General features: G+C 42.0%; 1 protein-coding gene across 1 annotated transcript in view; it reads right to left on the reverse strand.

Annotated features, from left to right (window-relative positions):
• The window catches only part of LOC139337939 (solute carrier family 66 member 2), a 43,414-nt gene extending 22,387 nt beyond the window's left edge, over positions 1-21,027 (reverse strand). Inside the window, exons 1-2 of the mRNA XM_070972784.1 lie at positions 20,819-21,027; positions 20,008-20,141 (exon numbers count right to left, since the gene is read on the reverse strand). Coding sequence (XP_070828885.1) covers positions 20,008-20,141; positions 20,819-21,027 — 343 coding nt within the window. The remainder of the gene's footprint in view (positions 1-20,007; positions 20,142-20,818) is intronic.
• Positions 21,028-24,006: the final 2,979 nt, after the last annotated feature.

Here is a 24,006-nt window from a genome sequence, read left to right on the forward strand (position 1 = left end):
CACAGCTGCCTTCTCTGGTAAAACATTTGGCTAATTTATTAACAAAAATAGTAACGCTGACTGAACAACTAAAACTTTCAACTACTTCTGCCCGCAATTTCATGGAGCCTCCTGTTACACCAAATTCATTGATATAACTGTTGAAGTCTCATTATCTGCCCACGATGAGATGCTCTTTCTAAGGACAAAATGTTCTTAAGTTCTAAAACACTGAATTCAGAAAAATTAAACTTGGAAGTAAAAATCTGATGACATGAAATCTGGGAAACTTTAAACAGACTTTCCTGGGCCCTACACGCACAAGGGAATCACAACGTCCAGAGCAATTACTAACTACGACTTCCACTAGCTTCTGTGTGTATGTGAAGGGAATGAGGCATACTGTAACAGGCCGTACTGTGCATTATGTATTGGAGCTTTGATTTGTTTCTGTTGCATAATCCTTCCAGCTTACATGTTTAGTCCAGTTTTGAATTTGTTGCTTCACTGCTCTGTAGGTTGAAAGCACATCGCCTATTTTTATCTTTTCTGTGCAGCAAATGGACAAAATTAATGAAGTTTTAACAGGGAGCCACATTATTTCTTAAGTCCCTGCAGTGGTCTCTCTAAACTGCGTTTGGTCACATCCACCAAAACAAAAAAGCTTGTCTGCATTGTCTAATGCGTATCTATTCACAGGGACGGCTGGCACACTCATTTGCATAATATTTTGTGTATAACAAAAGCCATTCATGCAGAAACATCCCAGTAATACATTCACAAGTCAATGGTTTTACAGTTGCTTGCATGAATGCCTCATGGTGAGACATTGTGTGCCTTTGAATAGACGGCCCCTACTGGCAGCTACAAATGATGCGCTATAAGCTGCAAGGTTGAAAGGTAAGAAGAGAGTGATATCAGGACAGTTAGCGTCACACAGTCACTGGATGACCCTGAGCTCAGATGCTCCTTAGCTAACTAGCTAAGCTGCTCAAGAGCCTGGATTTGCTTGTTTGTGCGTTACCTTGGCAGGGTTGCGACTGCAAAATGTTAAGACAGATTAGTTTATAAACAGCAAAAGAAAGTGTTGTGTCCTTCCCTTAGGTTGCTCTAGCTCAGTGGTTTTCAAAGTGGGGGCTGCCAGGTGGCACTAGGGGGGCCTCAGAAAATTGGAGGGAAGATAAGAAAAAAAGCAAAAATAAAAATAATAATAATTATTTACTAATTATTTTTTAAATCATCATTATACAATATAATTTACCACCAAGCCCATCCCTCCCACTAGTGTAATCTGTCTGTCACTCACACACACACACACACACTTGAGAGGTTTGATTTCTTTTGTTCTGTTCTTGTCTGTTAACAGTTTGTTGAAAAGTTCATTATTCAGTGGGAATTTAGTCGTGTTGAAAACCTGCTCGTTAATATTCTTATGCTACACAAATGTAATAATTATTGAATAGTGAATAAAAGTAAGAAAGTCATTCGAAAAGTTGATGTTTCTTTACATATTTTGTAGCATTGTCAGTGGGTTTGCAAAGGGGGCCAGAAGCTAATGCTGTTTGGGGGGCCACGGCATGGAAAAGTTTGGGAACCCCTGCTCGAGCTAACAGGAGCTTGCTCGTATAAATATATATATATTCTGTACAGTATACAGTATATACTATACATCTGATCATATTATGTCTCCTGAGTAATTTTTTCAATTACCGTTTGTTTACTGCATGCAAAGAAAAAAAAGATTAAATAACACAACCAAACATACACAACACTGTGATAGAGACAGAAAAACGTCTTCTGTTCATGCATTCAGCAAAAAATCTCTCTTTAAGAACACTCCTACCTCTACCGCAACAGCTCTCCTGAAAGAGGGCAGGTTTGACCTTGCGAGTAAACCACGACCGTGTTTCCACAGCTGATTGCTTCTCCACTGAGTGTTTGTGTGTTCTTTCAGGCCTCTTGACCCAGGCGAGGCAGAACTAATGAGGTCTATTGGCATTAATGACCCACGGCAACAATTCTGGGACTGCTTGACCTCTGTTATGCGCTAATGGATGTAATGTTCTTCCCTTTTCCATACAGTAATAAGTCTGCGATCCTAAACACTAACCCTAACCCTCTGTATACAAGTCAGAATGCACATCCTTCAGTGACAGGGACTGAACAGCCTTCACATCATACGCATGACAGGAGCCACTTGTTTGTCTCCATCTATCCATTAACAGAACGGACAGACAGAGACGAGCAGAGAGGGTCAATTCAAACATTTTTTGTAAACCGGCTGGTGAGGATGTTCAGCTTCGCGAGAGGAAGATTGATGGCTCACTCCTGTGTGAGGTTCAATTATTCCTGCTAAAAAACACATACTTTTAAAGCATTCAAACATCTACCAGAACAACAAGAGACAAACTACTTGTACAGGTGTATTCATTTCAACATAAACATTGTTGAAAACACCAACGTACCTACAGATTACAAATCAAACAGATAAAATAATGTTCTCTAAAGTGTTGTTGAATAATTCACTCTGGTGCCAGTCCACATGTCCTGGAAGATTTCAATGTCCCAGACAAATGGGACAAGTTCCAGCAAAATATTGTCTGTTTATGGACCCTATTTTCCCACATGTTTGTATCCAAGTGACTAATGGGGACAAGAATTTTTGAAATTATTGTTATCCAATATTGAGCGAGAGTGCTGCAGCCAGCAGCCATGGAAGAGGTGCTAAGATCCCTTTTGTTTAACCAGAAACCTTCGCAAAAGCCACCAGGTTCATTTATAGAAAGTGTAATGACTGGATTTCAACAAAACAAAACCTAAACCACAGCGAGGGGCTGCTATTGGGATATCTAATTGACGCGTCGTCATGGCGGCTCCATGTAGTGAATCAAACATCCGGGGACTTGTGCTCAAGATGTATTTATTTACAACACTGTGTACCAATACAGCCTTTACGATCTACACACACTTACACCAATAACTTGTATGTAAAACAAACAAGAAGGCTTAAAGTGTAGCCACTAAACGGTGGTAAACTGTGTGCTTCTCCCGGTAAGGAGCACACCTGAAGAGTACTTGCCTCTTTGACGCACACATAGATAAAAATGGCTCTAACAGAAACAATCATTTTATCATTATAAAACACACTTCATTCAAACTCAAACAGAAACCAAAACCTTCTTGGTTTGATGTTCATCATTCCAACACTCACATCTCTTAAACCCGGACAAAGCAGCGGGGAAGCAGCATGTAGAGCTGGAATATTCCATCTAATATTCCATCTGTTACATCTCTTACACCCAACCCATGACCACAGAGAGGTAAATATGTCGGACTTCAGCAGATTTCCCCAGTTCATTACCAGACAGCAGAAGCTTCCTTTGTGTGACTCCTGCCCCTCATGCAGTGCATTTAGTGCGTGGCCCGGGCCCACACAAGAACAGGCGCCGTGGCAGTGCTGCTTGTTTTCACAGTTGAATGTCTGTTTTGTTTTTCTACAATGTGCTTATCAGCCCTTATCCCGACAGAACACCATTTATCTGGTTCAAGTCAAACATGCAGGTTAGTTTTAATACACTCGGTACTGTTGGAGGTGGACTATCTGTACGAGTCATGTGACACATCTGGACCGCTTATAAATTCAGTTCCAACCTAAGAGACCTAAGTTTGTTTTAAATCACTTGTATGTGTCACAAATCTCTTTGTACAAGACCTTTTTTTAAGAAGTAACACTACTTTTTGGCTTGAGTACATTTTTTACCTGCTTAGACATAAAAGGGTCCTGAAAAGCTGTGGTTCTGTGAGCTTTATGGATGATAACTAGACCGAGCGGTGAAGCCAAAGTGCTGAGGTGCATTGACCTTGGTGCTGAGGATGGTGGAGTGGAGTGGACGGAGTTGAGGAGGTGAAGCATTGCTGGAGCACTCACCCCGGCAGAGTATGACAAAGACAGAAGAGGAGATCAAATTAACAACAGCTGAGATTCATTGTGTCTCCCTCATTCACTCACTCACAGACACACAAACACATTAGTGATGTGTGTGTAAACACACTCTTCCTCTCCCCGTTTCCTTCTCGTTAAAGACGCTCACAGAGCCAGAGTTAAGCCCCGCTGTGTGTGGAGGTGATCTGGTCCGATAATGATCAACTGTTGACCAGATGGAAGAGTCATCAAGTCCAGATAAGGACACAACAGCACAGGAGATCAAAAAGATCCAAACTACTTACTAGGGTCTACAAGGTCAGACACATTATCGATGGGAGGCTTTGTTCCTATGGAGATAAGCAGGTGTAAATAAAATATAGGAAAAACAAAGTCAGGGTGGGGGTGGGGGGTGGGGGTCTATTATTAGCTGCAGAATTATACTGTGGATGTCAAAAGTGTTCCAGACCAAACAATGTGACCTTCACAAAAGAGGGGTTCATATTTAACATGCATTTCCTTTATGTGGTCTTCATGGTCTGAATACATCCAGGTTTAATGTTTAACACACACTGACAACTGAATGCAACTGAAATGTGTGTGATACACACTGCATCGGCGCAGTTTATTAGAAGCATTATGACTGACCGGAGCTTGTGGAGATAACATTACGTAGTTATTGGGCACATTAGGCCACATGTTGACATTTCCTAATGTTATGGATTCAAAGGAAGACATCATAAGCCTTATTGCTCCCTGCAGTCACATCACTCAACACCTGTGATGCATCCCGCCATCCTGTAAAGTCTGTCTGACAACATGAGACAATATGAGATTTAAGAAACACTGTGGACAATCTCATGTTTGACCAAGCTTAAAGCTGTATAAATTACTCATGAAGAATCATGAGGCATCTCACTTGGGAACTTGAGTCAGTGTGCTCAATGCTGTAAATCTTTGATCGGGTTTCCACATCTCGTGCTTAGCCACACTACTGGAAATGGGCTTTAATTCTGAATGTGTGACAGAGAAAACTGTGACTGTGATGTCAAACAAATGCATGTTATCATATGTATATAAAAGCTGCTATCTTTCTCCCAGCGTGCTCTGAGATGTAAGGGAATACTCAGAATCAGCAGCTGACAGCATGATCTTCTTCTATATGTTAATCTTTAGGTCTAACACACACATGTAGTAAGCACAGGCACAAACACTTCTCCATCTTCTTCCTCACGATACAATTACCTCATCACTCAGTCTGAGCAGACAGTAATTAGGATAGAAGAGCCTCATTAAAAGTCATTATTTAGATAGAATGTCCATTGACCTTCCTCACGATGCAACTGGCTACTTTCCTTTGTTCCCCTCTCCCCATGTGTAGTTACCACCAGAAGATAATGTCCAGTGCAGTTTATTGGGACAGTTTATACCTGTAGCTATGTAATTATAATAGTGGTTGAGAAGGAAATGAATAAACAGAATCCATAGCAAGCATAATGACTGCCAAAGGAAACTGCAAGATGCTAGAGCCACTTCTTTTCAATATCTACATGCTGCCCCTAGCTCAGATTATGGAGCATCATAATATTTCTTATCATACTTACGCAGATGATACACAACTTTATATTTCTGTCATCACATGACTACAGTCCCTTACTTTCACTGAGTGAGTGTATTCATCAAATCAATGAGTGGATGTGCCAGAATTTTCTTCAGCTTAATGCAGATAAGACAGAAGTGATTGTATTTGGCCCCAAAAATGAAAGGTCAAAGATCAGTGCTCACCTTAACTCCATGTCACTGACAACAACAGATAAAGCTGGACAACTTGGTGTAATTATTGATTCGGACCTAAATAATAACAACCATTTAAAGCTCATTACCAAATCAGACTACTACCACCTGAAAAATATAACCAGAATTAAGAGATGTCTGTCCAAAGAAGACATGAAAAATTTGTTCATGCATTCATTTTCAGTAGGTTGGACTATTGCAATGGAGTCTTTACTGGCTTAAACAAAAAAACAATTAGGCAACTACAGCTGATCCAAAATGCTGCACGAGTCCTTACAAACAGCAGAAAAATGGACCATATCACACCAGTCCTCAGATCACTGCATTGGCTTCCTGTGAGTCAAAGAATAGACTTTAAAATCTTACTGTTGGTCTACAAAGCATTAAATGGTCTAGGACCAAAATATATTCTAGATTTATTAACTCCATATGAAGCATCCAGAGCTCTCAGGTCATCAGGGACAGGTCTATTGTGTGTTCCTGAATCAGAAACAAACAAAGTGAAGCAGCTTTCAGTTATTATGCTCCTCACCTGTGGAACATTCTCCCTGCACACCTGAGGTCTGCACCAACTGTCAGCTCATTTCAATCAGGCTTGAAAACATTATTATTTGCTAAAGCTTTTGATTAAAGTAAATATATCTGCTCAATGATTTTAATCATTCTAAATGCTAAATGATTGTCTTTTACTGGCTTCTTTAAAAGTATTTTATTTTTATTTTTATTTTCTCTTCTAATTTCTTTCTTTCTTTCTTTCTTTCTTTCTTTCTTTCTTTCTTTCTTTCTTTCTTTCTTTCTTTGAAATGTATTTTCTATTTATGATTTGAATGTTTTTATGCTTCTGTAAAGGACTTTGAATTGCGTGGTGTATGCATTGTGCTATACAAATAAATTTGCCTTTGCCTTAAGATTAAGTTTATTTACAATGTATTTAGTGTGTTTTAAACTACTGTACAAGCAACATTAAGAAGAAGCAACTGGCTGCCAGGTTGTTGTACAAACATGGTATCAGGTGGACATGCTGGTGCTTTAGTTACGTACAAAATATGTTCATGTCAGCTCCACGTTGTGCCTCTTTAATCTAAATAGGACACATTACATCAAAGATTAAAACATTGCTTTTTTCTTTGAGTGCATCACTTTAGTGCTAGAAAATAAGGTTTTTTTCGTGCTATGGAAGCAAAAACATTGTAGCCTCTTAATATTTTTCAACCTAACCTCTGTATCTCCCTTTCACGTGCGAGTCACAAAATGTAAACATGTGTAAAACGTGTGCGTGTTTCAGTGCTTTTATCTAAACAGATAAGTTATGTATGCATATATGGACTCTGACAAAGAACAGGGAGATGAACCAGCTTTACGTATCATGGCTACTTTGATAGGACAGCCTTGTCAAATCATAACAATATAAATATACAACATAAAGTCTGCTGGACGTTAGCAGACAATGTAAATAACGTCATACTCCACAGAAATACTAGAAAATCACCACAAACAAAATCAGCCTTGGTGTCTACAACGAGTTATGTGTCACACTGTCAAAAACATTTTTAAATAATAGGAACTGGGCATGGATGGTCAGTATCTCACCACGTGTCCTTGACATGTGTCCTGGCTTTCAGAGGGAGGAGGAGAGAAATAACATAGGATGTACAGTTTGGGCTCACGGAGAGATATCAGGGCTTTAAATAGACTCAGTGTTGCAGGAGTAAATGAATGAAGTTTGAGTGAAGGAGGACATGGTTCTTTCTGCTGCTTTTCACCCAGAGACAAGAGGTGATGGGACTCGTTCAAGTCAGATGATCAAAACACACATCCTGGTAGGACTTAACAGCAGTTTAGCAAATATGCTTGATATTTGCTAAACCTTGCTGAGAGTGGCCAGTACATTTGAAAGATACCAGTACTTAAAATCTGAATGTGTCTGCTGCCTGAGTTTTACTGAGTTCCACATTCTGCAGTGTGTTTCCATCTGACATTCGCTCATCATTCAGTGTGCCCACTGTTCCAGTGTCAAGGTGTTAATTACGTTGGGGAAATGGGACGTTTTCTTCTCCGGGTGAGCGCAAGACATGAACACCCTTGAAACAGTGGTAAATCGTGGCTACTCAAAGTGTGCTGTTATTTTATTAAAAAGCTACAGTAAATACACTTACTCAAATAATTCTGTGCACCCAGTGTATTTATTTCTATCCTAAGATCTGCACAGAGTCTATCATCTGATAGTGAGCACTCATATTAAGACACAATAACACAGAATAATGGCAGCTTCCAACATGCTTATTCTGGCAGAAATGAAAATAATGGAAGTATTGTGGAGTGTCTGGTGTGTCCGTGTTAAATGAATCATGTTAATTAGATTCAGTTCGGATTGATCCAGTGAAGAGTAAAACTTGTCGATCAGAGCCCACTTCAGCTTGAACATGTTGGTCGCAGCCTTCACCTGCTTCAAATCAGTTTACAAGAACTTCTTCTGCACATAAAGTCACTGCATGGTTTTTAACTGATTATTAGTAAACAGCTTCAAGTTTGTTTGTTGTTTTGGTTTAATTGTTATTCTGATAATTATCTGAGCTGCTTGTTGAGTCGCCGTCTGATATGCAGGAGCAGTGAAAGTTATAAAAGTCTGCATGAGTCTGATACAGTTTCTCAGTGACAAGGATATTTTTCTAGCCAAATTTGGATGTTTGTCATGGTTTGCCTTTACAGGTGCGTGTGTGTGTGTGCGTGTGTGTGTGTGTGTGTGTGTGTGTGTGCCCGTGTGTGTGCGTGCATGTGTTTGGGTTGGAGGGCAGTCCTGCAGGCACTGGTGTTCTCAGGAAGCGCAGTGTGGCATGTTGTGATACGAGTCAGAAAAATCTGCACAAGTCTAGTGTCTCATGCCACAGTGCCCAGGGCACAGCACCATCTCTCCAATTAGGACAGCAGGAAGCAGGCACCCTGCTACATCCACGACGATACACACAGCTGTAAGTGCCTGTTCCTCAACAACATGGATCAGGATTTTTTTTTGTAGAGTTTGGGGTTTGAAAACTTTCTATGAAAGGATATGTTTTAAAGTTACAGCTTAGGAAACCCAGTGTCTCTCAAACTCATGAGTCACTCATGAACTTAGTAATGCTTGGATGGTTAACTGACACTAGCAGACTTAATTACAACATTGAATTGATAATGTCTATTTGGCCAGTTGTTCACTGGAATAAGGAAAATATAAAGATTATGAATGAAGATTTTTGACAGCAACTGGTTTTAGTGTGCATATTTTCCTTAAAGCAGGTTATTTGTGTCTCTGGGTCTGTGTGTGAGAGAGTTTTCTCTTAATGATCGAGCCAGAGGGTTTTTAAAATTCAACTCTATCACGTCCCCTCTGTTCGGGTCTAATCAGAGCACAACACACTGAGCTTGAAGCCGTGACAGAACCAAAGAGGAAAGGTTGAAGCCGATCTGATTTCAGTTCAAATCATGGAGGGAATAATGAGCTTAAATCCCACAAGGATCTGTGTTTACCATGGCACTTCTTTGACATCGTGGAGTCAAGGGCTAATGCAAGAATCGCATGAGCTGCACTACAATTTCTCTCACCTTATATGCATTGCTGGAGGAGTTTCATAGAGATTCCTATGAATTTCAGCTTGGAAAGCATCTAAAAGCCAGAGCCTGTACAGTCTAGCAGAGGTACAGCTTGTTCATAATCAGCAGATTTGTTTCTCTGTGGTGTGAATCTCCTCTGGCCTCACAGAAAAGCTGCAAACCTCAAAAAATAACTAATGTTTGTTTTCTTACTGGAGGTAAGCATGCAGTGATGAGAGGAAGAGACCAAGCAATTCAAGGAGAAGATGAGGAAGAATATTTGAGATCTGTGACAGAGAGAGAGGAGGGAAAAGCTGCAAAATAGAGATAATGAAGACACAATGGACACAGACAACTGAAGGGACGGGAATGTCAAAGAGGAAGACAATCAGCTGCCGAGGAGCTGAATGAGCTTTCCTGCTGCTGTGAGTTTTCACCTGCTGCAGGCTGCCGTGAGCCGCAACCACTGTGCTGACAAAGAAGGCTTTGTGAACGTGTATTTAATTTGGTTGATGTGTGACTTAAATAATCGAGCCTGTCAGTACAATGCAGCTGATCAGGCTAAAGGCTGCTCGTTAGCTACAGGCTAACTATTTTCTGACGTTTTATCAATAATAAGGTTAACTGTGAAAAAGTAAACTGATGACTGATAACGAAAATGATCTAGGTCGCAGCCCTTCTTTTTGTGTTGGCCCTCAAGGCAGTCCAAAGTAAAATGATTAGCGCACACATATGGCCCAAGACTTTTCCAGTTGTTATTGTGGGGAAATTTCCACCCAGTTGATCCAGTTGATTTTTGCAGCCAACAACAGACAAATTGGCATGCGATGCTCATAATGTTACCTTATCTTCGTGATAACTGAGATCTTACATTTTCAATCAATGAAAGCGACAGAGTTTCCAACTGGTGCCAGTTCACGTGTCCTGAAAGATTTCAATGTCTCGGACAGACAGGAGGAACTGCGGGACTGTTATCAGATTGTGGACCCTGTTTTTGTTAAGACTCGTAGTCTGGTGTTTTGGTTTAGACCCCAAAAAGGCAGAAGCTCGATACTACAAATACAACCAAAACAACCCCGAAGTATAGAAACAAAACACAAATTCAGCCCTAAACTAAACTATCTACTACACCATGGCGAGCAGGCAGGACAACAGACAAACTCTAAAGATAGACTAAGGTAGGAACAAAGTGAGGGAGCTATGCGAGGAAAACACACACACACCAAGAAACAAACAAAATCCACACAAGGCGACTAGGAAACGAGCTATGAGATCTATGGAGGCTATGATAACAAGGACAAGAATGGCTGGAAAGTCAGGCAAGAAGCAGCGAGGCGAAGCCGCCACGCTGCTTAAGTGCAGGTGAAAATCAGAGGAATCAGCCTCAGGTGTGCACCGCCAGGCCACACCTCCACTGCAGACACAGGAGAAGAGAGGAAAACATGCACAGAACAAGAAAAAAACACACTCACAATGACCAATCACAACAGTTTTCCTGTGTTTTTGTATCAAAGTGACTAACAGAGACAATAATTTAGGAGCTTTTCCAGTACTGAATGAGAGCGCTGCAGGCAGCAGCCATGAAACAGGCTGCAATGTAATCCACTGAAAGTGTTTGATTTTGACGCTCAGATTGTTGGAAGTGTCTGACAATATTATGGAAAAGATCCCCACAGAGATAGACCTTTGTGTTAAACAGTAAGATCTGTTTTGTTTAACCAGAAACAGCAGCTATATCACACTTACCAAAGCCCCCAGACTCCATTCACAGAAGCAGGAACTTTATCATTGTAAAATGACGTTCATTTAAAGAAAAAAAGAAGAATTTCCCAAATCGGGATCAATAAAGTTAAAGTCTAAGTCTTTAAATGCAACATGTCTTTTCACTGTTCCAACAATCATCACTAACTCTGGATTCATTAAAATAAATTCTACTTTAACAAATCGGGACAAGAGCAAGAGAAAGGACGGGAAAGGACGTATAGAGCCAGAATATTTTCATGTTTAACTCAGAAACCTATTTTCAGCAGACACGACAACAGGACAGACTTCCACTTGTCGGACTTCAACAATGAAACAACCAAAGCGACCAAAGCAAAACCAAACAAAATGTATTAATTACTGGATAACTGAACACAACTAAATTACAATATTCACTCACAGACGCATAACAGATGGGTTCACATACCCCAACATCCAGTCTCTTCACACGTACACACACACGCTCACACACACACGCACGCACGCTGTCGGGTTATATGGCGGAGATGGATGGAGATAGATGGTGTCTGTTTGTCAGGTCGTCTCTCTCGTGCTGGTCTAATGAGGTGACACTGTCGTGCCTGACACAACCAGTTCAGCGGGGTCAAAGACAAGTTAATGAATGACTAATCCACATCCATAAATAACCACAAGGTAACGGGGCAGACCCTCGGAGAGAGGCTGAGAAGTGTTCTCAATATCAAATGTTCCGTTACCGAAAGTTTTTATTCTGTTTCATGTGACCTTTTCTGGACCAGCTGGGTCAATTGAGAACACATTCAGATTCACACTCAGTGTGACGTGTTAGATGAGAGGTGTCTCCATTGAATCTTGTACAATAAGTTGAGGATATAGGGGCTAATGGCTCCTATGAAAACCGGCTGATTAGGAGATTGTGGGTGAAGGCTCTTTGAAATGTCACCCACTGAATCCATTGATCATTCAAGGATCAAAGGACTCCAGTCTTTTACATTTTCTAGCACATTTCCAACAAATAAACTGATGGGTGCGTTTATGTGTTTGGAGGAAGGTTAGCCGTTTGGGATTAGAGAGTGGGCAGCAAAAAAAATCACTGAATGCACAAACTGTGCAGAAAGGAAAAAACTGCAATATGAAATCTGACTATGACAAGCAAAGTTTTCTCCTGAAGGGCAGACTGAGGAAAGAATGTAAGATATGGAGCACAAGAAAACAGGTTTTTTTCACGGCACGGCAGACGTGGATTTGTCAGAGTAGGAAAACCACAGGTGTCACTAATACCATTAACAACCTGCATGCGCAGTGACGGGTGCGGCTGAAGAGTCCTTTTCTGTTTAGGAACAGTGGAATGAGTGACTTCCTTTCTCTTTCAGCAAAGAATACACTGGACCATCCTTAATCAAAGGAAATGACATAATGCCATCCCACAATTCCTTACAGGAGCTGAATTTATAGCAACACACCATTTGGCTGGTCAGCATGTCATATGACACATCCACAGCCTGTATGAGTCACCATTACTTCTAAGCACAATCAAGCCAACATTTCAAGGCGTTTACTGAGTTGTGGTGCATAGGCTCATAATCAGAATATCAACCATAACAGTTCAAGAAAAGAATGATGATATGTGCAGTGGCAGATTTCCTGGCTGATCTGTCTTGCATAAATTATACAGTTATTTTCCTACAATCGTGCTAATCTGAGAGCGTTTCTCGCGACAGCAGACTTGAACACCATTTGTCAAAGCGGCCACAGCAGCTACACAGCCAGCGACACTGAACTGCATGAGAAGAGGAGGCGATGCAGAGGCAGAGAGACAGAGAGAGAGAGAGACAGACAGAGAGAGACAGACAGAGAGAGACAGACAGAGAGAGCCTGGACAGCGAGGATACAGACGTTTCATAGAGATGACGAGCAAAGCCTAAACGCAGCTCTGCGTGTCTGTCGCTGTTAACAGAGGCTCCAGTCTGCAGTGACGGTCGCACGCTTCGCTGATAAACCACATCAAAGAAAGTTTTTTATCTCGTCCATACTGCTGTCCATATTCTCTCTCTCTCTCTTACTCTGTCTCTGCATCGATTGATGGTTTTTATAATGCCTGCTTCTAGCATACCTGGTGCTGCAGCCCCTCAGCACCCCTACTTCTCGCATCCACACTTCTTTTTTTAGTTCAATTCAAACCTCGGTAATGAAGTATTTTTCAGGTTGTCCACATTTATGTATGTTTCAGGGTTTGTGCAGCTTTTTACAAGTAAAATTCAGTGCCACAGCTGAGCAGCATGTCTCTAAACGAGGGTAAATGTCCTCTTATACTAACATTAGTGCCACACAGGCAGGTTTAGCAGATTTTGAGTTTGACTACGAAGACCTAAATGAAAACAAATGCTGTGCAGACAGACGGTCTCTACAGCAAGCTCTCAGGCTATAGCCAGCTGGATTCAAGCTAATCAGAAATCAATAAGGGAATGGATAAAAGAATTGGACTGATCAGCAGAATAAATAATGGAATTGGTATCAGTAAAATCTTACTAATTCCAATTCGTAAGCATTTTTCAAGCACTATATTCAAACATAACGGGAAACATTATGCATTCTGACGGTTTTTTTTTCAGTGAAAACTTACAAGAAATGATGTCCACACTCTCCCTCTGAGGCTTCTTATTTTGCTTCCATATTTTAAACAGTCTGTCCGTGTAATCCAATAAGGTCGACTACTGATAAAGCACCTCTCACCTACCTGACTTCATTTGACTTGCTAATTAAACAGCGCTGTTATCAAGGGTTTCATTTTAATGAAATGCACTTGACGTTGAAAGTAAGCAGAACACTTTTGTGTGGTCTGTTTCAATGCGATTGTTCGGGTTGGGCAGTGTATGTCTGTGTGTCAGTGTCACTGTGTGTCTCTGTGCGTGCTTGTGTTTGTTACAGCTGATTCGTCCCACTGCAGCGCTGCCAGAATGATGCAGATAAGGGTGAGTGGCAGAGTCGTGATACTCTGCACTGCACCATTCAGTAATTACCTTACTGTGACAGCGGATTGGGTCAAAGTCGGAAACAACAGGAGAACAGAAAAAACACATGCAGACAAGGCATTCATAGAAATGTTGTCCTCAAATGCTGTTAAAAGCCGTACATTAGGGTGTGCCCAGTTAGCTCACCTGGAAGAGGGTGCGCACCATGAAATAAGGCTGCGTCCTCTCTGCAGTGGCCTGGGCTCCATTCCTAACCTATGGCCCTTTGCTGCATCTTCTCCGTCTACAAAAGGCCAAAGAAAGCCTTTCTTTTTAAAAAAAAAAAAAAAAGTCGCACGTTTGTCTGAGGAAATGCAAACACTTTCACCCTCCACTGATAATGTATTAGGTGGTCATGTGGACAGCAGGGAACTTAGCCCAAGAAGCAGCTTCAACACAGGGAAGTTAAAGGTTCACAATTCAGTGCATTAAAAGATGTAAGCTGGAGGAGAAAAAGTCAAATATTCAGCTTCCCCTCAACGTCTAAAAGCAGTGAACAGTAGTTATGAGCCTACTGATTCACTCATTTATTTCAAAGGTATACTGGTTGGTCCTCTGTGAATTTCCAGCTCTAAGACAGCAACTCGAGTTTGTTATCACATGTTCTCGCCTGGTTGTGTGAAAGAGAGAGTTCATTTTGTAACATTAGCAGTGAGTATTAGCGCACTGACCGACTGAACAGACCTTCTTTAAACGATTCCTATCACGCGTCCTCTGTCTAACCTCTCCCAAAGAGGTTATCTGAAGCAAACTGAAATTGCTTTCACCACTTGAGTGCTAACGGTTTTAAGGATGACCGCAGGGTCAAGACCAGCAATCAGGAGTCCCATCTCTTCCTGTTTATGGTCTGGTAAGCTCTCGCTGGCTCCCACAAAGAGGATGCTAAAAAGCAATTGTAGCTCTTTGCCAGGTGACTCACAAAGCGGCGTAGCAGGTGAAAGCTGAGTGTCGGCTGGTTAAATGTGGGAAAATAATGTAGAAGAACAGAAAATGCATGCACTTTACCAATTAAAATAACAGCGTGAGAGCTGATATGAAACGTGCCTAAGTGGTCAGGTTGTGCTTTACCCAATGCAACCAGTAGAGGAGGATGTTGTTCCACTTTTTACTGGATCAAATGTGAACTTCTAGATGCTCAAATCATTAAAATTCTATTCATTTTTTGACACTTAGTGTCAATAATTCACTGAATACTAAATGTAAGCAATAACAATTTCCTCATTCCAAGTCCTTGCACTTTCTGCTTGCACTTACTCAAAGTAGCTCCTCACTTTCATTGCATTTAGCCTGATGTCACAGTTGCCTTTGAGCATATTCTCTCCCCTCAACCCCTATCAGCCTTGAAATCCCAGTATCATAAGGTCAGGACCCTTAATGTGGCACCCTGGGGGGGCCACTGGAAGTCACTGCAAAGTCTTAACTGTGAGTCAGCTCAGTGTAGAGACCGTAACTAAGACTCTGAAGATGAAGCTCCAGTTTTAGTCCACAAGTAACCAAAATTAATTTTTAACATGTTTCACTTCTGAATTAACTCAGAACATATTTTCCTTATTAAATATCTACATATTGATGTTTGAGTTTTACCTCTGTGGGTCTGTGTGTGCACAAAATTTGCTCTATGCCTATTTATCATTTTTCCTTATATCTATATTTTGATGTTTTTATATTTCACATTTATATTTTATATTTATATTCCTTGTCTGCTATGTAGCCTGATACGGCACCTTGAGTCTTGTTGTACATGTATACAATGAGATTAAAGATATTTGTATTACCTGAACAGTAACACTGACCACTCATGAGCAAAACAATGCTGACACAGATCAAACACAGCTTGGTTTTGCTGAGCTTTCATTCTGCAGTTGCTGCGCCATCACCAGATTTAAGCAGCATTAACTGCTTAGCTAATGTACACGCATGCATGCACACACACACACACACTCAAACAAAAATACATTAAATTCACCCTGTCCATACCTGCTCATTAATGATATTGAAGGTGACCTGACTTTAAAATTCAATTGGGTCTAATTATGTTTATTCTCTTTCAGCCTCCAATTAAATGAAAAGGTGAAGCTCGTCCGGGTGACATTTGTGCTTCGTCGTTCCTCGGAGGTTTGTGGAGGAGCGTGTCTTGTTTCCTTCTTGGTGGACCATCCTTGTAGTCACACTACAGGAGTTTGGTCTGCTTAGAAGCAGAGACTAATTTCCCTAACGGTTAAATGGAAGTTTAAACAGACAACTAGTCTAAAAAGAAGAAAACATTTTAAAGTGTTAATCTCAATCTTTTATAGCAAAATCTCATTTTAAATGCAGCTGGAATGTGCGGAGCTTTGGGCCGTGCATCAGGCTTTCCCTCGGTGCAGGACACTGCTGGCTGCATAATGGTCTGCAGTGTCGTCCCTTTAGCCGTGTGTGTGCGCTGTCAAAGCACATTTGCTAAAACGGATTGTTTTTGCCACTGACGAGCTCAGATCGTTCTTCTATGTGTCTGACAGCATCATGGAAAAGATCCCTCGAGAGATTGACTGTAAGAGTGTAATTCCACCAGCAAAGCCAAGACATTCGTCAGCCACACACAAGGAAACTATCTGCTGTTGCTAAAGGTATCATCTCAGGTAAAACCACCAATGTGATATCAATACTCAAATGCCGCTGTGGATGTCCACACACATGCAAAACCAGAACAAATCAGAGAGCATGACCAAAAGAGTGCTGTGGCCAACCACATCAGTCTGATGAACCACGCTGGTGCCTCTCAGTTACACTGGAATAGAACATGTCCAACTCCCACAGAGGGCGGACACAGCAACACATGAACTACACATGAACTATTCTGGTTCTGGTGGCACAGTGGAACAGTGGTAACACTGTCGCCTCACAGCCAGAAGGTCCCGGGTTCGATTCCCGTCTGGGGCGCTGTGGGCTCTGAGGGCATGTCCTCCACCATGCCTTCAGTGCCTGCTGCCCCTTATCTTGAGGAAAGGGGCCTTTCTGTGTGGAGTTTGCATGTTCTCCCCGTGTTCACCTGGGGGATCCCCTCTAAAAACATGCATGAAGATCACCACCTGACCAATGGTGACGAAGAAGGAACTGGGTCCCCGGGCGCCGGTCGGCTGGCAGCCCATGGGTTAAACGCGGAAGAAGAATTTCACCATGCACGGCGTGTGTGTGCACGTTGTGTAGTGTGATGAATAAAGGATGTCTTTCTTATCTACACTGCAGATGTGGATGTCAATGAGGAAGTGGACACCCACTTGCCACTTACATCCTCTGTGTATGACTTGTCAACTGTGTTCTCCTTTTCCTTTCTTAATGGTTTCTATACTGTTGCTCTATGAAACATGGGCTCCTCTTCAGTATGTTCTCATGATTGATGATGTGCTGCAAGCCCAGCAGTACTTAGGAACACCCTACTGAAAGCAGGGTATAAATCCAACAGTATAAATGAATTGTTTTTTCTGGCGATACTTATTGAGCATTATCTGACACTGGTGAATTCACTACTTAATGGATGTAGAGTTATTTACACTATCATGCATGTGTGAATGAATAAATAAATAAACCTCAGTGAAAAAATAAGCAGATGTTGTAGCCCTGCAGTGTGCAAGATGATTATTGGTTGTGTGCAGTCTCTGTGTTGGACGATCGTTGTTTCATCTCACTGTGTACTCGATTGAAATGACAATAGAGACTACTAACGTGTTCGCCATTTTCCTTACATACCGTACATCAGAAAGGTATCCAGCATTGTTTCCTGGCAACAACGGTTAACGCCTACGGTGTGTTGAGGAAGGCATTATGTAAATGTGCCATGGATGGATGCAACAGTAAACAAGTATGAGAGTAGACAAGCAGGTTCAGGAGAGAGCAGGAAATCAAACTCAGGCTGGGACTCAAAAAAGGTCTGGGTATGTTATATCTAAGCATTTAGCATTACTACAAGCAGCTGTGCTTAGCAGAAAAAGCTTGGCTGGAGCCCACATGAATCCAAACAGCACGCCAGATTTTTGCCTGCAGCACACTGGAGACCCTTCAGTGATATAAAGAGCAAAATCAGAAGACATGTGTCACTAAAACACAGGAAACACCTGTACACCTGTGCAACATGTACGAATCAGATTCATCAAGTGACAAGCAATGCTCCATTTCACAGTATCTCTCAGTGTGTGTGTGTGTGTGTGTGTGTGTGTGTGTGTGTGTGTGTGTGTGTGTGTGTGTGTGTGTGTGTGTGTGTGTGTGTGTGTGTGCGTGTGTGTGTGTTCAGGAACTGGAATTGAGGTCAGTGAGTGGGGAACAGGTGTTGGCAGGCAGGCAGTGGGATCACAGGGTGACCCTGGTGTGGCGCACATGGACTTCAGTCTCAGATGTCCAAGCTGAAAGGAGGAGTTAGGGGAGGAGGAAAGGTGGGAGCAGATGAAAGAGTAACAGAAGGACAAGAGGGAGACAGGACAGGAGGACAACAGTGAAGGAAGGTGGAAGAAGAGGAAGCTAAAGAGCAGAGAAGGATGCTGGGAGGGGAGCGGAGAAATGTCAAGAAAGAGTTCAGCCTGACAGATCTTCAAAACTAGGTCCACATCATGCCAATGTGTATCTTGGGAGAAGAAACGTCTTTACATAGAGATGACCTCGATCAGCTGGAAAGACTTGGAGGGATGAAGGGACGAAAGGCTGCTCTGATCTATTCCTGTCTTGACCCCCACCATCTCCCTTCTTGCTACGTGAAACCAGACCTCAGGCCCACCCTTTAGAGAGCAGGGGGGACTTGATGTAAGAGGGTGGTCATGCTGTGCTTTAGCAACCGATAGGTCACGAAAGACAAACTTGGTGTGAGAAAATTTGATCCTGAGCTGCATCATTGGCTTGCAGGCAGGCTTGGTGTCCTATGTGTGTGCAACACGTGTACAAATATTGAGCACAGATGGATATAAAGCCAATGAAGATGCTTCACCCTCAGAGAAAACACGCAATCCACCACCATAAATTGTTATGTTCCCCATAAAAAAGTTGAAGCGTGGGCCTTGAAATAAAAACAGGCTTGTGATGAGTAACACACCGGCTCACAGATGCCTGTAATAAGGATGATCTTTCCTCTTGTGTCCACACACATGCAGTCTCTGGTTTCTAAATCACTCTGACAGAACTGTCACTGACAGCGACACAAATACGCCACACATTCAGCTTTCCTATTTCCCCCCTCGCAGGTCAAACGACGTAAAACCAAAACACTTGTCATAATCTCTGTCTTTAATAATGCATTCTGCTCTACATGATCTGTGTATTACAATATTCAATCATTCAGTTTCACTCCATAGGCTGTGATCTAATAAAAACTGTGCTTAGATTGACTGTCTGTCAGCCCGTTTTCAGAAGCAATCAACTCCAGCATCTCTATGGAAAAAAAATACAATCAGCATGAAAGACAGTTCCAACAAAGAGTGACCCTTTGAATAATTCTGGATGGCTTCGCTCCCTCTGCAGACAACACACACACAAACACACACGCAAGACTGATATTATGTGTGGCAGCAGGTCAGCGCACATATCCACAGGACGAATGCGTTTTCCCTTCCACTTTCTTACCTATCGTAATACTTATGACCATTATTTTCATTACCGTTCAGGCTTTACCATTACCAGTGTGTCGCTGCATCTGTTTTAATGTCAGACATATCGCGCCTTAGGTCACTATTCAGGAAAGAATAAGGCAAATAAATGTCAAATTAGAGGTTAATCGGTGGTTGTCAGAGACGAGGTATTTTGAAAACAGTCTTGCCATGTAAGCTTTTCCAATGGCCCCCTCTTTTGGCAAGACGTAGGAGTTGAAGCCCTTGGCATCTAAAACGCTGACACAGAGAAGTGGCATGCTGGATATATCACCACACTGAGCTTTAATTACTATATAAGCATGACAGTGATCGTGTTGTTCTGTCAGCTGCTGTTAGTTATGACTGTCAGAAGTCAAGGCTGTTTTGGTACAGAGCTGGTTACCTGAAAGCCGGTGCTGCTTGGTGCTCACTCGGTTGGTGTTTTGGACAGCGCAGCAGAGGTGGAGCATGGCGAACATGGTGATGATCATCACCACGCTCTGGAGCAGCAGGGTGAGCTCGAACTGCTTCCCTATCCTGCAAGGACGCAACCAAAGCACCCATCACATTCCAGATGGAGAGAAGGTACAGAACACAATCTAAAAACACAGTACAGACAACAAATTCATGTGGCACTCGCAATTAAATTAATAATAATAATGCATTAAGATCCATCCATCCATTATCTATACCGCCTATACAATGGGCGAGAGGCGGGGTACACCCTGAACCGGTCGCCAGCCGATTGCAGGGCCGCATGCAAAGACAAACAAACATTCACACTCACACCTACACCTACCTATTTAGAGTCATCGATTAACCTAATGAGCATGTTTTTGGTCTGTGGGAGGAAGCCGGAGTACCCGGAGAGAACCCACACATGCACGGGAAGAACATGCAAACTTCACACAGAAAGGCCCCGCCTGACCCGGGGATCGAACCGGCAACCTTCTTGCTGTGAGGCACCCGCACTACCTGCTGCGCCACCGTGCAGCCCATGCATTAAGATGATGTGTAAAACAAGAATTAAGCCTCAGTATACAGTTTGTGGCTCACATGATATAATCAATCTCATTTTATTCTATCTGAGGAATGACTTTGTCGATGGCCTGTCCCATCCCAATTGCAAAAAAAGAAAAAGCAGATGGAAAAAATCCAGAGGACATACGAAAACTCAAGGTATGAATACTCGGACATGTCCCTGTCTTCCTCACCAGAAGAAGATGCGCAGGATGTTGGCGATGAGCAGCACCAGGCAGACTCTGGTGGAGAAGCCCTCACTGTTGCTGCTCCTCTGGATCTCCTGGTACTGTGGCACATAGGGCAGGGCTCCCCCGAACACCATGAGGCAGGACGCCAGCCAGGACAGCAGTGTCCACGAGCCGTCCATGTCCTCCTCCTTCGGAACCACCTCTGCATCCATCACTCTAAGACAGGCTTAGGGGTGTCCAGGGGGGTCTAGAGGTTGCACCTGGGAGGCAACAAAATGATAAGTCACTTTCAAAATACTGGGAGTTGAGTAGAGTGAGCGTGGATGGAGGTCTGAGGTAACCAGAGGTCAATAACAGGGTCTGAAACCAACATTCCCCAACAGGCCAACAGCAGTAACACTTATTAAGCTGATTACGCTTAAATGCCTCAGCTGTGTATGGACCAGTTTGTTTTCCGCCTGTTTTAAATAACTCTCCCTGCTGACTGCACAATACTCTCTCACTAAGACGGCTGCTCTGGCCTAATGGCCAAGCTTATGCCAACATTAACATATCTTCAGATTTAGAGAAAATAGAATTTACACAGTATATTCTTTAATATGCACAGCAGCAGCAACGACTCAGTATACAGATTTCAGTCCTTGACCATGTTTTCACCTTTCTACTGAGTGCATTACAGACTCTTAAACTTACATGTGAGTGCAGACCTTTTTCTGTAGCTACTGTAAACAAGTCCGCGTCTCTCAGTGTTTGCAGGTTAAACGTGCCTTTTTTCCCCTTTTCCTGCATTTTGTTATGGTTGCCAGCCATTTCTAAGTCAGAAAACATTATTTCACTTACTGACTGATTAGTAAGTAAAATGAAAAAACAATTCCTCGGTGCAGCCCAAATGCACATGCTGTCCATGCACTACATGCACATACAGACACATACTGTTCAGGCAGAGATGGTCACACCTGAAGGTTATGTGAATAGAAGTGGTGCAACAGGTAAACATATAAATGTTGAAGTGCCAAAAACTGCAGCTCCTCAAGCGGCCACTTTGCCTCCAAAAGCGAGTCAATCCCCATAGAACACATATTAAGAAATAAATGTGTACATGTTTACAGCATGATAAAGAAAAGAGGTTTGGTCTCTATAGCTAAAACTGCACAGGGTGAATTTTTGTACAATCCACTTGTTAAATTAAATTAAGGCTTTCAGTTAAGCATAATTATGGGCATGACCACGTTTAGTGACTGCTAGCTGCTAGTTTTCAGCAAGCAGTCTTCATTCGGTCCACCTCCGCTCCACCCCCCTATTTTTGGATTAGTCTGGAGTTAGGCAGAGTTAGGTAGTGCCGAGATGGTGACGGCCAGAGCCGCTGTCACTAAGGCTCTTCAGAAACAAATACACTAACAGCTCCGCCTCTCTGTCTCCACTAATCTACCACCACCAACCGATCACAGAAGCAGAACTCACCAGCTGAAAAACGGATTAGAAAACCTTTTTATTGCAGTCAATCATATTGGTTGTCTTTAAGTTCAGGACCCACAGGCAGAGAGGAAGCATGGTAGTTATCTTTTTATTGAAGGATTGAATAATCACATTATTTTAATTAGTAATTAACACTACAGCTTCCTCACTCTGAACACATTTTATTAACAAGATGTCCAGTCTGCTGCTCAGCTACTTCATACACTTGTGTACTCTAATCCTTTAAACAGTGGTGTTTTTGGCAGGTGTTAGCAGGCATTCTTCAGGGGTGGTAACATCAGCTTTACAGGGACAATGGTAGAAATGATCTCTTTCAAACTCAAATTCAAATAAGGCACAAATGTTCAAGTTACATTATTACCAAAGTTAAATTCAACTTTTTTTTTTTTTTTTTTACAATAAAACTAAATGGATGACGACAAATAGACTTGAGACACGCACGATCTTTTAAAGATGGGATCATTCAGAGATATTTACTATGTGCTTCTTTCTCTGATTGCATGACAACAGTCGCCGTATTTTGCAGATAACACTGCACGCTGACTTTTCTCCACACACAGATAAGGTGGTTCATGAAGGATCGGGGAGATGGATGGATTTCACACTCACACACTCTTGTGCTTTGTCATATATTCAGTTTTCAGACCTTACTCTGGTGTTTTTATTCTATTTTTATGCTACCTCTGTTTTATTCACTCTTGTAAATACCTTATTCTTTTTTCTTTTTTATATATATGTATATATTTCATTCTGAATATTGCACCGTGAAGTCGAGTTGGCACTAAGCACAAAACATTTCATTACTGGTGACGATGTTACATTACAAATACATGACAATAAAGAATCTTGAACCCAGGACACATATTGCTTAAACCCTCGCTCAAATCCTTGTACTTCCCACAGTACAGCAAAAAGTGAGATTTTCTCTTTCTTTAATGGCAAAGTGAACACCGCCTGTTCTGCCTGTGTCAGTCTGTTTGAGCACCCCATAGAACAAACTGAGTGGTTCATCACATTTCAGACTGATTTTCTGATTCTGATAAACAACTCTGCGGGAAAGGAAATGGCGTGTGGACACTCTTGATGTAAGAGCCAGTATGTTGCAAACAGTGAAAAGTACGGAAAATTGGTTCCTGTGTGACTGTTTAACAATGCTTTCATTGGCAGATCTAAAATCTAAAACAGGGGGCAGCATAAAAATAAAGTCTTATGCATTATTCTATAGATATTTGGCGGTAGGTGTCAGCTGAGAAGTCGCTCAGTGTAGCTTAAACAGCAGTCAACACTGGGTTAACTCAGTGAGATGTGCATAAGTCAAAACAACATAAACAACCTCACGAACAGGTTGTCTGGTGATAACTTTTATCACCGCCACGATTGGGCTGCTGATAATAGGCCGTTTCAACACGGCAGCAGATGCAGCTGCACTTGGAGCATCAGCAGTGATTGAGAGGATGAACAGGGTCTGATTACTCATTAGACATGTGCTGTTTCACATAACTCAGCTGTAAGTAAGGACATAAAGACTTCAATATCCCAGCCAAGGCCCAGATGCTCTGACGGATAGAGCTAAGATAAAGGTAGAGGCAATTCCAGCCAGTTCTCACGGTATCGATACAGCAGGTCAGTGTGTGTCTGTCATTTCTGCAGAGCACTTTAAAAAGATCAATTAGACCACCAAAGTCGATGGAGCACAGTGTAAAGAAAAATAAAAC

This window comes from Chaetodon trifascialis, chromosome 10 (assembly GCF_039877785.1).
Source record: "Chaetodon trifascialis isolate fChaTrf1 chromosome 10, fChaTrf1.hap1, whole genome shotgun sequence".
Lineage (NCBI taxonomy): Eukaryota > Metazoa > Chordata > Actinopteri > Chaetodontiformes > Chaetodontidae > Chaetodon > Chaetodon trifascialis.